The sequence below is a fragment of the Solea senegalensis genome, linkage group LG1 (genome assembly GCF_019176455.1).
Source record: "Solea senegalensis isolate Sse05_10M linkage group LG1, IFAPA_SoseM_1, whole genome shotgun sequence".
Lineage (NCBI taxonomy): Eukaryota > Metazoa > Chordata > Actinopteri > Pleuronectiformes > Soleidae > Solea > Solea senegalensis.
In genome coordinates, this window is record NC_058021.1 from 31,647,055 (window position 1) to 31,664,360 (window position 17,306).

The 17,306-nt window shown below is 41.8% G+C and overlaps 1 protein-coding gene across 1 annotated transcript in view; it reads left to right on the forward strand.

The window, feature by feature from the left end:
• The window catches only part of prex2 (phosphatidylinositol-3,4,5-trisphosphate-dependent Rac exchange factor 2), a 90,483-nt gene extending 74,070 nt beyond the window's left edge, over positions 1-16,413 (forward strand). The window contains exons 37-41 of the mRNA XM_044029828.1: positions 6,845-6,911; positions 7,081-7,271; positions 10,403-10,505; positions 14,907-14,974; positions 16,288-16,413. Of these exons, the coding sequence (XP_043885763.1) occupies positions 6,845-6,911; positions 7,081-7,271; positions 10,403-10,505; positions 14,907-14,974; positions 16,288-16,333 (475 nt within the window). The 3' untranslated portion in view covers positions 16,334-16,413. The remainder of the gene's footprint in view (positions 1-6,844; positions 6,912-7,080; positions 7,272-10,402; positions 10,506-14,906; positions 14,975-16,287) is intronic.
• Positions 16,414-17,306: the final 893 nt, after the last annotated feature.

Sequence of the window (17,306 nt, forward strand, 5' to 3'; positions counted from 1 at the left end):
TATAATGTAAATATGGTGCTTTAATTGGCAAGCGTGCCATACAACAGTGCACAAATGTATATATACAGTATATACACGTGTATACGAGCAGCTCTGACAGCAGGTGTTGTGTAAATCACGCACGCTGTCCTCCGAGGACACAACCACACTATAAAAACACACACAGGCGCTGAATCCCGCTCTACAACGACGCAAATGAACAGCGACGTGGCTCCAAAATAAAAGGCTCATAGTTGTTATGTGCCATTGATAGTATTTTCCTCTGAGCTCCCTGCGGCGTGGACATGAAACCATCCACATCCTCAAACAATAAAAGAGCCGTTAGTTAGTTAGATACTGTAAGTGTGAAGTATTTCCACCCCGTCTTATTTTTCCTTTCAGTCGTTTTAAAAATGATGAAAACAGCCTCAGGTGTTGCTCCGACGAAGGACGTCCCAAATCACCAGAGCTCAGAGGAAGGTGTTGGGGCTTGGTTCTGCTTCAGTTAGTGTTCACTGAAGCCGTGTTTATGAAGCCCATAAGGCTGACCAACACACCACCACCTCCATCCATCATCTCTCCTTGTTGAAAAGACTCCAAACTTGGTGATAATTGATATCCTTTCTCCTGCTTTGTGAGCGTCAACAATCCCTTTTTACCTCAAGTCTAAACGGATTTCTTTTGTTTTTGGCGACTCAAACCCTGACGGAAGATTTTATACCGTGTGTAAATTGGGAGATAAATCCTCAGGTTTAACTTGATTTTAATAGTTTGGAGTGTTACAAAATGAAGCACAACAGTGGTTTGTGCTGTGGCTCAATAAAAAGGTCAGTTAAGGGGGCTGATCATTTTGACCCTGGTAGTTTCTGTGTTAAAGATGATTTGTTCTGTTTAACAGCACTTTTAAAACAATGATATTTTCACAGCAGGGAGCTAATAATTTCATCCTGTGTGACCTCAGTGACGATGATTTATTGACACTATATCTGGTATGTGTGAGGCATTAAATGTGTACATTAAATATTTGACTTATTTTACTTTATTAAACCTTTGCATGTTTGCATGTTTATCCCCCGTGTGTGTGTGGGTTTTCTCCGGGTTCTCCGGTTTCCTCCCGCAGTCCAAAAACATGCAACATGGCAGGTATGTCCAAAGTTCGGCCCACGGGCCAGTCACGGCCCTCGGTCAGATGACAGAATAAAAAAGAATACTGAAACCTGAATACTGGGGTTGCAACCCAGCTGTGACAGACATTTACTGTACATCCATATTTATCATGATATATGACTCCAGATGTGATAGAAAGGCAGAATTTTTCATTATTTCACTTAGATTCGGTTACATTTCCATTTAAAAATGTTTATTGTGACAATGAACGTAAAATTATTATAAAACAATGCATTTGTATGTTACTTTTGGTGTTAAAAAAAAGGTCATAAATCTTCACATAATCAAATCTGGCCCTTGTTAAAGAAGGTTTGGATACCCCTTGGTGCCAACCCAGCTGAGTTTGGCAACAGTGACCCCCACGACCCTCATGTGGAGGGCATGAGTAAATGAGTTTGAGTGCAGGAGCATCAGTGTGTGCTGTCTGAAGGCTCCTGGAATTCCTCATTAACCCTCAAACAGCTCAGCCACAGGCTACAGTGGTTTATTGGGTGAAATAAGTGTCATTCATCATGTAATTTACCTGCACCAGCGTGCACCTCAGCAGGGTCACTCACGTTGAATGTCATAAATCCACACACACACACTTCAGTCGTAGCGTCCCTCAGGACGTATCGCTGAGTATTAACTGGAACCTGGGCTCATTTGGAGTGTTTTTCCTCAGGAAATCACTTCTACTTTCTTTTTCTTTTTGAATGAAAGACTAATGTATCTCTTCCCACACTGTGCTGCTGCTGCTGCTGCTGCTTCTTTTTAAAAACATCTGTGCCTCCGGCCCCTTTCTGTTTTTTTTCCCTGAGATGCCCTAAGAGCTGACCAGTAATGCTCTTTTGCTGTAAAAGGCCTGGACTGTGTTATTGTCATGAGAGAAGCAGAAACCGAATTAAGTATTCTCGTCGGCCCAATAGAATAAAAGCAGCTCCTCCACCAACAACAGGTCATCTCTGGCCTGCTGCCAACGCTTCCATTACAGCCTCATTTAGAAATCTATCGGCTGTGTGTGTCTGTGTGTGTCTGTGAGGTCTTGTATTTGTTACCTCTGTAGGACTTTTTCTGGTATAAACACTGACCTTGTCAGGACCAGAAGTCCTCATGGAGGACTTGTTGCTTATTTTAACCATAAAAGGGCCATTTTTCCATAATAACTTTCAGTATCTGGCAGTTCTTTACAATTTACTGCATGTAAAAATAGTATTTTAACTATTTAAAATGAAGAAAACAATAAAAACACTGTATGTGTGTAACACCAGATTTTGCGTGTTAAATTTGAAATTTGAACATATTTAAAGTAACATTTGTTTGAGTTTTAAGTCCAAAAAGTGAAATTACTGTAATAACCACACGTCGTGCTTTGTCGTGCAACTTCTCAGCTTTCAGAAACTGCTGTTAATGCCCAAGTTAGGCTTAGGCATTAACTTGTAATTAAGTTTAGTGATAATACTTTGTTGAGGCTGTACAACAACTCCTGGTGCTATGTTTGGTCTCTTTTTAATTTCTCCTCCGTAAAAGTTGAGGACATTTTAGACCTTTGTGTTGGGTTCAGAGAAACTTGAAGCTGAAAGCAACTAAAGACGGGAGCAGAAATAATGGACACCCAATGGATTTAAACCGCGTATGTGCTTAACCTCGCGGGGTTGTTTGTGCTCGCTGTGTGTGGGCTGTAAAAGTTCATTTTTCATCAGGTGCACGGCGTCCAAACCTCTGAGAAAACACTGTCGGGAGTTCACAAGACAGAGTGCAGCTCTCTTTAAGCCACACATCACGTCTAAGTCTGACTCCCATTATTTAGTCAAAAAAAATAAATACCAGTCCTGTTTCTCAAGCTGTGGTTGGGGGTATTTTTAGAACGACTCCCGCAGCAGTGAGTCGAGATAATCAGTGGGCATTATGACCTTGCCTCTGTGCAAGAGGTGTGCCTTCATGAGGTCTCACACAGATAAACAAATGAAGCAGAGTTGGGCTTTTTTTCGACTTCCACTCGGGCAGATTCTATCGTAGACTTTGAAGATAAAAGACGGATCAGTCGACCAATAAGCACGAAGAGCGAGTGTGAGTGGATTGTTTAGTTAAGGAAGAGAGAGATAACGCAACGCTGTCATTCCTGCAGCACAAGTCTGAAGAGTAAGTGTTCCAGTGCAAGCTTTTGATTTCACGTCAAGTTTCTGTTGCGCTGCTGCTGCTGTTGTTGCGATCACAGTGTTTCATTGTTTTTTTCCGCGCCTCACTGAATCCTTTTTTGACCTGTGAGGAGAATGAGATTTTGCCTGGAAGCTGTCAGAATCACTGTTTTTCCTGCATGAACCAGGCCTCCGAGGTCCGTAGTAGGGCGTTAAAGACTAATACTTTTTTCAGAGCGACTCATCTGTCATTAAAGTCGAGTCGACAAAGTTGTCTGATGACGTCAGCACAGGAAGACACTTTTATTAAAGGTCTCTGTAACGTTAACAGTCAATAGTAAAGTGCACTTGAAAACGAAAAAAAGAATCAACGTGCCTTCTCAAAGACATTTAAACGAAACAAAACATAGGCTCATATCATTTTAAGTGCATAACAGCGATCACCGATTTGCATTTAGCTTTGTATTACTAGAATAGGCGTCGTATTTTTGAAAAATTGTGCTTCCCAACCTGAGTTTCCCCTGAGTTCCCCGAGACTTTTTAGATCCACTCGTAGGGGGGCGGGACCTCATTCCCAGAATGTAAACAGTGACCGCCATCTTTGCTAACAGTCATGCTAACAGGACCAAGTGTCACTGGTGGGCACGTAACAAAGAAAAGAATGAAGATATTTCCCAACTCAGGGGAAACTGAGGTAGAGAAGCACAATTTTTCAAAAACACTACCCCTACTCTAGTAAAAACAAAGCTAAATGCTAATCGGTGAAGTATTCCTTTAAGATTTCTCCCACCTAGCTCTAGTCTGGGTTACGTGTACACCAGGAGGTGTGCTTCCCCGCTGATCCACTTGTCTTGCCTGGCCCTCTGCGCGCCGACCGGGTACAAAACTCTCAATTAAATCAGAGAAATTGCATTAATGTGTACACAAGCACACACAGAGAGAGAAAAGAAAAACACGACATGTGTCAACCTCAAAAATAGAAACAACAACAACAACAAGCTCTGGCTGTTTCTGTCCATTTGGGCTCCTGTAAAAACATGGAGGTGCAACATGGTGGCCTCCTGGTTACCTTAAATACATATAAAAGGCTTATTCTTATTCAGAGGCTCAGTGGTAAAGTGAGTTGTCTTTCAACTGGAAGGTTGTGGGTTCAATTCACTAGCTTGCATGTAGATGTGTAACTTGGGCAAGCTTTCGAATGGTCATCAAGATCAGGAAAGCGCTACAGCAGGCGACAAAAACCAAACATACACCGATACAAACCGAGGCTTATAGGTAGTATATTCAATTGGAGCCAGTAAACCCGCATAAATATTACACAGTTTACCTTTAAAAACAGACTTTGCACACTCATCTAGTCAGTTATGGATGTTTAGTGTGAAAATTTTAACGAGGAAATTGAATATTTAGATATTTGCACATGCCGTGCTTCCCCTCTTCTCCCGTGATGATTTGCTTTTTATGAGATGAGTTCCCCTGCATCACAGGGAACTCCCAGTCTATTGTGAGCATCTTTTAAATGATAAGGACATCTTGAACCAATTACATGGGCTGTTGGCTGCATGTGAACCCTCAGCATACTCTGCCTGTAGTCACTCTACGGAGCGTGCTGGAAGGTTAAAGAAGCATTTTCCCGTACAGGGATTAAATAGTGATAACAGTTTCATGTACGACAGCATAACATGGATGAGTTACTCATGTGTATCACACAGTGTTGTACAGTTGATTTATGTGTGAATCTGCTTGTGTGGAAAGTGTGAGTGTTCATAGTCACAGGGGTTGTTGGAGGATTCCTGCAGGCTGATGAGCATCATGTTGTCTCTGTGTTCTGTTATTGTATTTGTGGCTTTGAGACGACCAGTAACCATTAGGAATGAGGACGTTTTGGGAAAGAGACAACATTCTGGCTGCTCCTCACGTCTTTAAAGGGGCCTTTTCAGGGTTAAGACCTGGGTTGAGGGTTAGGTAACTCAAGGTTTGAGGCGTACGAAGGACACGTACGACCAAAATAATGTTATTGCTCTTTCTTTTATTATATTTTTAATGCACTTTTTAAATGTGTCCTCGCCTGCTGCTCACTGGCTGCAGGAAATGTCTACCCCAGCCAAATGTCTTGGTTTGAAAATGCCGCCCAGCTGAGTTTGTAATGGAATTGTCTGTGAGGGTCCTCACCTCCAATGTTTTGAGTGCAAACCTGCGTGTGTTAATATCAACTTGGCTGGTTCACAATTATTCAAAATCTTGGATCTGGAAAGTGTAAATGCCGCTCTGATTAATTAATCAATTTCCCTAATATTTTGTCAGGCAGAAACACACACACACACGCACACACACTTATAATTAATAAGCCTGATTTTAATCACCTATTGAGATCGCAGTGAAAATGCAAATAAACAAGTCGCACATCACTGATTCTTGTAAGCACTCTCCATCCTTCAAACTCTGCCCGTTTTTCTGCATCTCTCTCTCGCTGAGTTTCTCCTTCACAGTGATCCCAGATATGTGTGTTTTATATTCGGTGACTGCATTATTCTTATTGTTATTATTATCGCTACTCACAGAATGTAATGGAGTATGTGACTTTATTACGCTGGCTTTTAGGACGGCGTAGTGTGGCTATTTTTAGTGCACTGCTGGATTACTGAGATTTGATGGAGTCACATAGTGCTGAGTTTGCACCAGTAGGCACTCACAGGGACTCGCTCTGCGGCACACACACACACACACTCCTTCCTTCCTGCATCAGGACACCAGTGTAGTGCTGCCCCCGGTGGTCAGACAGCGGGGAAATTGCCACCAAATCAAACAATACTCCATGAATGAATGAGGCACTTTTGCTTGGAGTGATGCCCGGGCAAAGTCTGTGTTTCTGCTGAGCTGTGCCCAAGTTACTCTCCTGATTGTGAGTCAGATGGTGCAGCTCCGTAACGAGCCAATGGCCTACTTTTCCCAGAAAAACAGTCACTGCTCCTGATCACCTGATGCCACTGTGTCTTTTTAAGCAGTGACAGACAATAAAAAAACTTCCTCGTTGACGACACTGTTCTGCCTCTGCTTGGTTGTTGTGAACAGAAATGATTAAATCATTATTTGTGTGTACGTCTTTTATCTGAAAAAGGGCTTGGTCAAGCAATACTATCATACCTGACTGAGGGAACATTAATGTGTATGTATGTAAAATTTAATCCTGTCAAACTGCTGTTTTCCTCTAAATACAACACAAAAAATACTATTATACGAAGCATATTATTAACGACCCAAAATATCTTGAGAAAAAAGTGCTCATGTAGTCCCAGGTATCTGGAACTGAAAATTAAATTCAATCTGCGGGCTGGATTGGACTCCCTGGTGGGCCGGGTCTGGCCCACGTGCCGTACGTTTGACAGCTTCCTTCACACAGTAATCACTTCCTGTGTCAAGCATGGTAACGTCTCCAGAAGACACAAGATCTAAACACCACGACACTGACGGACACAGAAAGAATCCTGAGGAGCTGATATGTTTAATCAGCATTGTGTGAACTGCATTTGTTTCCATTTAAGTTTTAAAGTTAAAAGTTGTTGTTGTTTTTTTTCTTCCAGAGCGTTCTACCTGGATCAGTCCAATGTGGCGCCCAGCTCTGCACCCAAAGCTGCCCTCATAGATAAGGTAAGAGCAACATCGGACACGTCCGTGCTGCGCTGAGGAGCCAGATTAGATCCTCACCACTGTGAATGTGAAAGTGTTCTCTCATAGCTGAGCTGTAACGCTAACATGTTGTGTTACTCCATAATCCAAAGTCCTGCATCCTTCTCTCTCTCTCTCTCTCCCTTTCCAGCTAATGCGGCCCCTCAACGCTGTGGAGGAACTCTACCGTCTGATGGAGAGTTTTATCAGTTGCCGCCGCACCGCTGCCTGTCAGTACACCGCCTGCGGGGCTTCTGGAGTGGGGCTGCTCACCGTGGCCTCTGAGCTCTGCTCTCGTCTGGGAGCCACACACATCGTCATGTGCAACAGCGGCGTTCACCGGTGAGTGTATGTGTGTGTCTGCCAGTGCTTCACGAGCTTCTCCCGCCCCCAAGTTAAAGTACACATTCCCTGCTTATCATTTTCCTTCTTTTGACAACTCTCTGCAGGTTTTTCTCTTCCTCGCTTGATCGCTCAGCACTGACACACTTCTCACCTTTACCATTTCTACCTCAGCTCCTCCTGGGGTCTGTTCTGTTCTCCTCCGTCTCACACCCAATTTCATGAGATCGCTGTGGCCTTGCTCTCCTGCGCCGGAGGGCTAATCTATTAATACACACGCGTATCTCTGCATTAATTAACAGCAGGATATTGGAGTTAATAGGGCCCATTGTTTCTCAGGCCAGATTGAGGACTTTTGAATAGGCAGAGCACTTAAAGACAGGAAGGAGACAGGTCAATTACTTCTCATAGAAGTTTATATATGGCTGCCCAATTCACCTGCAGCTGAGGGCGCCATTCATCAGCGAATGAGGACAGAAATATCCTGATCGTTTGTCACCACTGATCCCTGGTTCCAGCGTTCATCTTTCATCTCTCCCTCCACCTGCCCACCCATTACTTTGATACCCTCTTTCTTTTTTTTTACCCCCATGACAGTTTCCCTATCTTTTTGTCTCCGTCTCTCTCTCTCACACACACTGGATGTGACTGATGGCTTGATAAAGTGCCGTGGATGGAGCTGCCGTGTTGCCTGAGCTGTAATAGAAAGTTGCTGTCTGTGCACTGACTGCTGCTACTTTATTAACACCCACCGTCTGTGTGTGTGTGTGTGTGTGTGTGTGTGTTCAATTATAATACACAAGCCACAACTCATCCAGACAAGCAGACTAAGTGTACTGTGTCATGGCAAGTGACAAGGCCTGCAATATTTAGGATTATTTGTGAACTGACTTAAGGTCCTGGTTTACGACCCAGCCCAGATTTTGGAACCTCGTGCAAAGACAGCGCATGCACAAACTGAAATTCCGCCCCACCTGTAGGTGGAGTATTAAGCCCTGCCCACCAAGCAGTAGTCGCCCGACCGGCCTTTCAGCTGCGAGCCGCTCTAACCAGATGTGTAAGAGGGAGCTGAGGCATCGTTCTCTTCTTCTTTGGTAGAAATGCGTCCCGTCGTGTACCGCCTCCTGATGGTGAAGTCAGATATTACAGGACCCTGACGTGCAAGTATACGGCACGGAAGTGTACCAGGGCCTTTAAACGCTGCTTCCTCTTCCAAAGTTGCAGAATAACGGGGGTATCGGCCCACAAGTGACTAAGTATCCTCAAGGCTTCAGGTGTGAATTTCTCACAACTGCCGGGTTATTTCACTGCTTTCTCTGTATAATTTCATTTTCATTTGACAGAAAAATGAAAACCAAGGCCGTAGATTAGTGATGTGGAGACTGTATCATCATCTCTGTGCCAGCCTTCTTGGGCAGTACTGATTGGATTAGTTGGCTTGCTAGATGGAGATAAGATAAAGTGTAATATTACGTATATAATATCAAGAAGTGTCTTTTCAGTCGCAAAGAAGAAGGAGCTTAATCCAGATTTCAAAGCATTTACCTACTCAAAGGCCTTTTTCTCCCATTATTTTCCATTCCACTCACACCTCCCTCTTCTTTGTATTTGTTGCTCAATTTTTTTCCTCTTATTCATAATTTAAGGGATTTATGTGGAAGAACATGGCTCTGGAGAAGCCACGGAGCATAAATGGCATATTGGCTGGATGATATAAACCAGATGGATATGAAGTCGCACCGTGCTGTCTCACCAAATAGAAAATGGAAGCGGTGCAGCTACTTAAACCGAGGGAGAGAGAGAGAGAGAGAGAGAGACATTTTGGGCAGCTCCTTTATACTGATTCATTTGAAGTGATATTTAAAGATACTCCATGTCTTTGACTTTGTGTGAGAAGCTGATAATTAAGCAACTGGACCTCGAGAGGGACATTTGAATCTTAATCAGCCGTGCTCAAAGTAATGGCGTTTGGCAGAAGAAACATCCCATATGGACGTTTGTTTTTGTTTTTTGTTTTTTTTGGTGTGAGACTCAACAAACAAGAAGAGAAGAAAACAGCTGCGGTTTGATCGCGGCCCTGTGGCGATGTTGCTGCTGGATCTCTGGACACTTCCAATTTGCAGTGAAGAGGCCCCGGATCGATGGAGCCTGTTATAGGAAGGTCACCCAACAACCTGGCAACACAGTTTGACTCAGTCGTTTTTTTAAAGCAGCTCACACCTTCAGAGCAGTGACAGTACATCATCACTGTCACAGGAGACAGCGACCTGTCTGCTGAAGCCCTTCCTAGACCTGCAACAAGAACTATCTGTCTTGTAAACCAGGGGGAAAAAATAAGGGTGCAGACAGTCCACACCACAGCGATGTGGCCATTTACACCTCTCTGTGTCTTCTAAAACAAAACAAAAAACAGACTGAGTGATGTTTATTCATTAGTGAAGAGAAGGTGAAGGCAGGAGGAATGTCGTGGTAATGACAAGGTGTCAAAAAAAGAGCAAAAAATCCGCTCCGGGAGATTCGATATAGTCGTAGTGAATTCATCATCTCCACATGAAGAGTTTGGCGTGCTTTTATTTTCCCACTGACGTTCGCTCCACTCTCAGATCTTCTGTCTCCATCTGCCGCGAATGTACAGATCCATCCACAAAGAGAGTGAGTGAGAGTTTAATGTGACAAGAGAAAGGCTTTCTTTGTGTTTGGATACAGACTGTGTGTGCTTAAGAATTAGTGACATCTAATGGTGAGAGTGAAGCAAACATAAGGTGGTGTGGTATAGACGCTTAGAAAATGTGAAACGTTTATCTGTTCCAGACCATTTTTTATTTCAAAGCTTCATAAACTAACATACTTACAGGTGCCAGTAACCCCCTCCCTAAATGTTACACACTGGACCTGTGAGTGAAAGATTCTGTATCATGTTTTGGTCAAATGCCAACTCATCCATCCATTCATCCGTTTTCTCTGCTGCTTATTCTCTGACTATCTCGGTGCAGCTGAAGCCAATCCCATCTGACATTTGGCGAAATTTGGCAAGGGGTTCAACGCTTCCTTCCAAGCCCTGACAATACCCACAACAATGGGGGGTAAATTTGAGCTTATTTGACCTTTTATGTTTCCTCTCTGATCAACAGCTGCACCCTGAGTGTGACGTTGGAGCAGGCCATCCTGCTGGCCAGAAACCACGGCCTGCCACCTCGCTGCATCATGCAGGCCACTGATGTCATGAGGAAACAGGTACATACTATACATACTATACTGTCAAAACAAAAATGTGTTTCCAACCTCAGCAAAGTTTCTGCATCTTTTGCTGCCAAAAACAGTATTAGCAGTGGATTAGATTAAAGAGTGTCAATAAAAGGAGCAGCTAGTCCTATTCCCTGCTTCCATACTTGTACCGCCACCCGATGGTGAAGTGAGGTATGACAGGACCCTGACACGCGAGTACACCAGGGTCTGCGATATGTGGCACGCCATGCAGGCGCACTCTTAGTGAATTGCCATGCTAATAATAATATGCAACTCCTTATATGGACATCCTGTGTGTGTGTGTGTGTGTGTGTGTGTGTGTGTGTGTGTGTGTGTGTGTGTGTGTGTGTGTGTGTGTGTTTAAAGGTCACATATAGAGTCAAATTTATGATTCATTTTATATCGCATTTTTAGTAGTGCTATTAAGTAGCGATATTTCTGCAAAAGTCACACATTTAGAGCGTTTTTCTGTTCATAAAAATGACTTTTTGCTCAGGTGTGTTTATATAGTTGGTGAAAAAAGGATATAAGACACTCTATATTGCACATTCTTATATCCTCTGTATAAACTGTGCATTTAAACATAGAGCAGAAATGCTCCGTGTTCTCAAGGTGAACGTTTGCCCGATCCTCTGTCCTTTGCGTCCTCTGCCTGATTCTAATCTCGTCAGATGCTGCATGTACTGCAACACAAATATGAATTTGACTTATCGGTGGAAAGTCTGGTTTGCTTGTTTGTTTCGAGGTCAAGTGAAGGAATTCCCGTGACTTGCTGGTTAAAAAAAAAAAAAACCCACAAACAAACCAGATTATATGTCTTAGATAGTGGTTACTTTGCCGTTGCAGTGAGAGGAAAGGGCAGTGATACTGCAGGAGGAGAGGCATTTATGTCCCCCCACACACACACACACACACACACACGCAACACTGCACACGCACACACAGAGAAGTGGGCCGGCAGCCAGGAGGATGTAACTTGTCTGTGCATCGTCTGACCTTGAGTTAGTACTTATATGTGTCTGAAAACACCATCCGTCTTCTGTGTGGAGTGTAGCTTGGAGGATATTTTGTCTATGAATCTTCACACCTGCACCTGCTCAGAGTCATAGTTTTGGTTCATTTATCAGATTTACTTTTTTTTGTCAGACGTTTTCTTTTGTCGTTGTTTACCCATTTATTATCTCAGACATCAGACAATGGATATGAATATATATCACTCACCTCCACTTCCTCTATACCTGCTGCAGGAATCAACCCGCTCAAGCTCCAACAGCAACGTTAAAATCATAACATTTATGCAAATTTGGTTAAATCATGGTTTGAACTCCTGGATATGCGTTGCATGGTTTGTTTTTTAAATGTTAGGAAAGGTGAGAGGGAGGACGTCGATTAAAAGATAAATGTGAAAAATGAGAAGTGTAACACCATCTATGGATGTGAATCGATGGTCATTATAAAGCAGTTGAAGACGTGTGCAGGTGAACACGCACACATTTCTTGGACAGTGAGATATTTATCTTGGTTTTGTCAAACGTCTCCGAAATGTCAACAGTTTTTAATTCGCGCTCGACGTTCCAAGGGGAAATACCGACTTTGCTGATTTGACTTTGTCAGGTGTCAGAAGTTTTGTTGTCTCTGAGTCGTCTGAACTTCTCCGTTAAAGACATCAGAGGCATCTCTGTGTGCAGGAATCAGATTCATTGAGTAATTGCTGATGCTATCCTGTTATCTGCATGCAACTCAGGACCGACGCGAAGATTCCAGACGTCAGAGCTGTAATTTGAGAGGTCAGCTAACGCACACTTTTGTTTTTTTGCTCCCATTTTTCTTGAGAATTGAAGTAAATGATGCAAATTTCTCTCAAATGAGGTTCACAAATGTGTGAAAATCTGCACTGAGCAAAGCAGCCGTTTGATCAGCTGCGTGGGAACGCTGATCTCACAGGTGGAGGCAGACACCTGATGATGTGGCGTCGTCCCGGGTGACACTGCAGGCCTGCAGTTAAGAGGCCTGCGGGACGTGCCGCCGCCAAATGTTTCTAAACGATGTCGGAGGCGGCGAAATGAACATGAACAAGTTAGCGCGTTAATTACACAGCTGCAGTATTTCTGTCGCATGAAAGAACGGAGCTTTTTAGAGCGGACTTTAATGGCGACAAATCCAATGACCACCTGTGCACTAATCATACTCCTGAAATGGCATCAGTCAGTGATAGTGAAATTCACTTTTGCATTTCGGCTGCTTTTTCTATTACTATGTTAAAACGTATATACAGAGGCGATAAGAACCTGCAATATAGAGTTGTCTTATATCCTATTTTCTGCACAACCTAAAGGCCAGGGGGTGTCAAACTCATTTTGATCTCAAGTGTGCAAGACCAGTCAAATAATAGCATAATAACCTTTTAACAACAAGCACTCCAGTGTCTTTTTAAGTTTCTTGAGAAAGAATACTATGCCTAAGTTAAACACTTACACAGGAGCAACACGTTTAGCCACAGGTATCTGGATGGGATTTTCACAAATTCATGCAGGGGCCGGATCGGACCCACTGGTGGGCCGGGATCTGGCCCATGGGCCGTAAGTTTGTCACCCATCTGATTAAAACAAAAAATTTGTTTTATTTTTATTTTCACCAACTACTGTATATAAACACACCTTAGCAAAAAGCACAAATTGTGGAATTTGAAAAAGATGTCACACCTGGTCACAAATTTGCTTGGTCTATTTTTGTGACACAATTATTGGTACTTTATATCACTACGAAAGGAAGTGACATAAAATGAATCATAACTATGACCCGGCAACACATTCAGAAGACGAAAAAATGCATTTTGTGAAGCCTGAAGTCGTGACCTATAAACACACACCACCCTGCCCAACAACTTTGACCCAGTCTGATCTGGAGTCAGACGTGCCACCGTTGCACCACAACGTCCAAGACTTCTGTTTGTATATCAGTTATCTTCCATTTTTTTAAGTTAAATTCACGAAAAATAGGAGCAAAACCAAACATATATATCATTGCAAAACCAAATATATATATCATTGCAAAACCAAATATATATATCATTGCAAAACCAAATATATATATCATTGCAAAACCAAATATATATATTGTTTATATCATTTACCTTTAGCCACTCACTGCCCGTCTGGTCGGTGGATTCTTGTGTGTGTGCGTAGGTGCATCACAGAGACTCTGAATTATTTGTGAGAGCAGGTGTTTGTGTCTAAATTGAGAAGCTGAGTTGCGTATTCTCCCTCCCTCTGCCCCTGCAGATGTGCAGATCTGCAGACTCTGCACACAGTAAAGCACAGACTACGAGAATGTGAACAAAGCAGCACGCCGGGTGCACCTGACGGAGCACAATCGACCGCCGCAACGCGCAAAACACAAACAGTCGTCATCTCTCAAAGTCATCCATGCTTATGTTCCTTTTTAAGCTTTTCTATAGTTCTTAAAAAAAAAAGTGTGTAAGCAAACCTGTTCAAGAGCCAAGTCCACGGAGGAGACGGAGACGGTCGACCTTTTCTAACCCGAGTTTTACTGCTATAATTAGTGAAACCTCAAACCAAAATCAATACAGCGTGTTGACTAATGCACGCAATTATACACACGATTCCACACAGTAGAGTGTGGTGAATCACATGACTCGAGGCAATGTATTATATATATAAACAAATGCTGAATCACCAGATGTAATTTTTCTCTTTTGCATACAATCGGATTCATCGGTTTGATGCCTATTTCCGATTGTTTTAGCTTCTGAAATGTGAATATTTTCTCCAGATAACAAAAGAAATCATTAGAAGTTAATCCTTTAGGTTTGTGGACAAAACAAGACATTCAAGAACATCATCGTTTCAAACAAATAAACCAAACAGATCAGTGTGTTCGACTCTCCGTCAGCAGTAAATACAGTCTGATGGATCTCACTCATGCGGCACAATTGTGCCATTTCCTTCTTGTAAAGTGTTTAGGTTTATGAAGGTCGCTAGATTTGTTGTCACCAGTTAGTAAAATACTTACATGGAAATGGCACCAAACATAAATGTGGAGGATAAAGCAGTTAAAAGGCGGACAGACGGATGAATACTGGAAAGCAGAGAAATAGAGCGTTAATTGCACCCATATTCTTGTCATTACGGTAGCCCCTCAGGACAAGATTCGCCAGCTTCTCAGAACAATAATTCCTATAGGGTTGAATAAATAACTGCCACATATGAGTGAAGTGATGGGTTATCTTAGAAAAAATGGGCAGAATCACTCACTCATTCAACATTTTTTGACAATTCTGCAGCGATAAAATCCAAATAAATCTTTTCCTGTCCTGTCCATGTTTATCCACAGTGTCATGAATAGTTGATTTCTGTTTCTTTCTCGTAGGGCGCGAGAGTTCAGAATTCTGCCAAGAACCTGGGAGTGAGGGATCGCACGCCGTCATCAGTTCCAAGGTAAAAAACTGCAACCACGTCCATGAGTCAGTGAGAAGAAACACCAGCCTGTCCCTTTAAATGTCTGCAGCAGCAGCCTTTGCATGTAACGACCCACGGACTAGAAAGTCAAATCTTGTTTTCTCACCCATCTTTATCTCGTCATATTCACTGGCACAGGACAATTGGTGATTTGAAAGGACAGGAGACGACATGATTTTTCTTTCATTCATATTTGTGCAAAAAAACCCAAAATAAATCAATCCTGTGTGTCCAGACCTTCAGCTCACCACAAAAGAGTTAACTACTGAATTGTGTAGCTTCAGTGTGAGATCTAACACAATAATTAGAGAAATAGAGAAATACATGGAATTGAGCCAAGTCTCTGTTGAACATGGATTACAGTCAAATTCCGCTTTCTTAAAAGTGCACTCTTTTGTTTTGTTTTTTTGTGAAGGAGTGAATGCTCCGAATGCTTCCATTAAGAAAGGTTCTCCGTCGCTCCAAGACCTTCGGCCCGTTTGGCTGTGACATATCGGCTTCTGTGTGACAGGCGGCTCCTTTTGAACCTTTTAGTGAAATTGACAAATACAAATAAGTCTCAGGATGATTGGCGTCGAGACGTCGTGGCTGCAGAGCAAAGTTGCTGCACTCTCACTCACGTTGTGTCATTTCTGTTAGTGTGTGTGTATGTGAGTGCATATGTACGGAGGAGTGTTTGTGCCACATCTATAAAATATATAATTAAATAAAGCAGCAGTCAGAATTCTGACTTTATCTTAACTCTCAGAATTCTGACTTTATTTTAAATCTCATAGTTCTGATTTTTTCTTTAATCTCAGAATTCTGACTTTAATCTCAGAATTCTGACTTAAATCTCAGAATTCTGATTTTTTTCTCAGAACTCTGACCTTTTCTTTCGTCTCTAAATTCTGATTTTAATGTCAGACGTTATGCTGTTTTATTATAAAATGTTTTTACATGTGGCACTAATCCTCTTCCGTACATATGTTTTGTGTGGATCATGGGGAGATGGTGGCAGTGAAGCTGCTAGTGGAAGAATTTACACAGAGATGAAAGGAAAAACTGATGAATTATGAATAAACTTATATTTTCTGTTCATTAAAGCAGCACAAAATCATATTTTATATTAATGAAAACTGCTCTCATGAATCTTACCAAGCCGGATATTTTTACTTCTGTACAAACCGAACTTGTGGAAAAGGTCGTTTTTACATTTCCAAACATGGTTAATGAACTTCCAAGACAAATGATTTGTCCTCGGCTGGTTATTAATTGGATTAAATGTAATTTTTTCTCTCTCCTCTGACCAGGTTGTATAAGCTGTGCCAGCCTCCGCCCCCAGACGGCGACCCATAATGCACTGCACCGAGGAAGATGCTGGAAGGTTCCGGGGGCAGAGTTTTCTTTTTCCTCCACCGCTGAAGGATCAAACTTTATTAAAAAAAAAAAAACAAACAGTTATCAAGCTTTTTTTTTTTTTGTTTGTGGAGAATCATAACTGCCTTAAGTGTAAATAGAAGTTTGGAAAGAAGAAAAAAAAAGGTAAATAGTATTTTTAATGCTTTATATCATGTCACAGCTGTACTGTATATGTATTTCTGTTTTTACTGAAATCTGACGGAGAGAGGAGAAAAAAAAAGGTTAAATGAGCTCAAAAACTCAAAAACAATGCTTGTTTTCACGAGGGATAAATGATAAATGTCACACTATTAGTTTAACTTGCAATAATAAGCGAGATAAACTCACCAACAGTATATTTGTCCAGATTAGCGTTTGCTTCTCTTCTGCTATCGTCAGTATTCTGTAACTCCTAAAAATGTGTATTTTCTAACACAAACATTTTTTATTTGCTTGTAAATATACAAATTTAGTCATGCTTTTGTTTGTCAGATATTTTAAATTTGTATGACACGTGCATGCATATGAAGATTTTTTTTAAATTGTTTATCAGTATTAACATACAGTACAGTAGTGTTTTCAAAGTAGATCTATGAGTTACAGCATATTCTGTTATTTTCTATGGACAGTACTCAGGAAATAAAGTATCTTTCTATCTTCCCTTTTTCTTTTATTGGATGTTATCATTGAGAGGGTGAACAAAACTCGACACTATGCAAAACAACCGAGTGATTATAAACGGCATTAGTGCGCTCCAGTCGTGTTTCTACATGTACGTCACGTCTCTGTTGTTTAGAGTAACAACATGGAAACAGTGTAAGTATAGTATGGTACTCATATTATGGAAATTAAAAAATTTCGCACAATGAAACATAAACATTGTACAAAACAAGGATGCATTGAACCAAGTTTAAGCAAACTAGCTATTTTT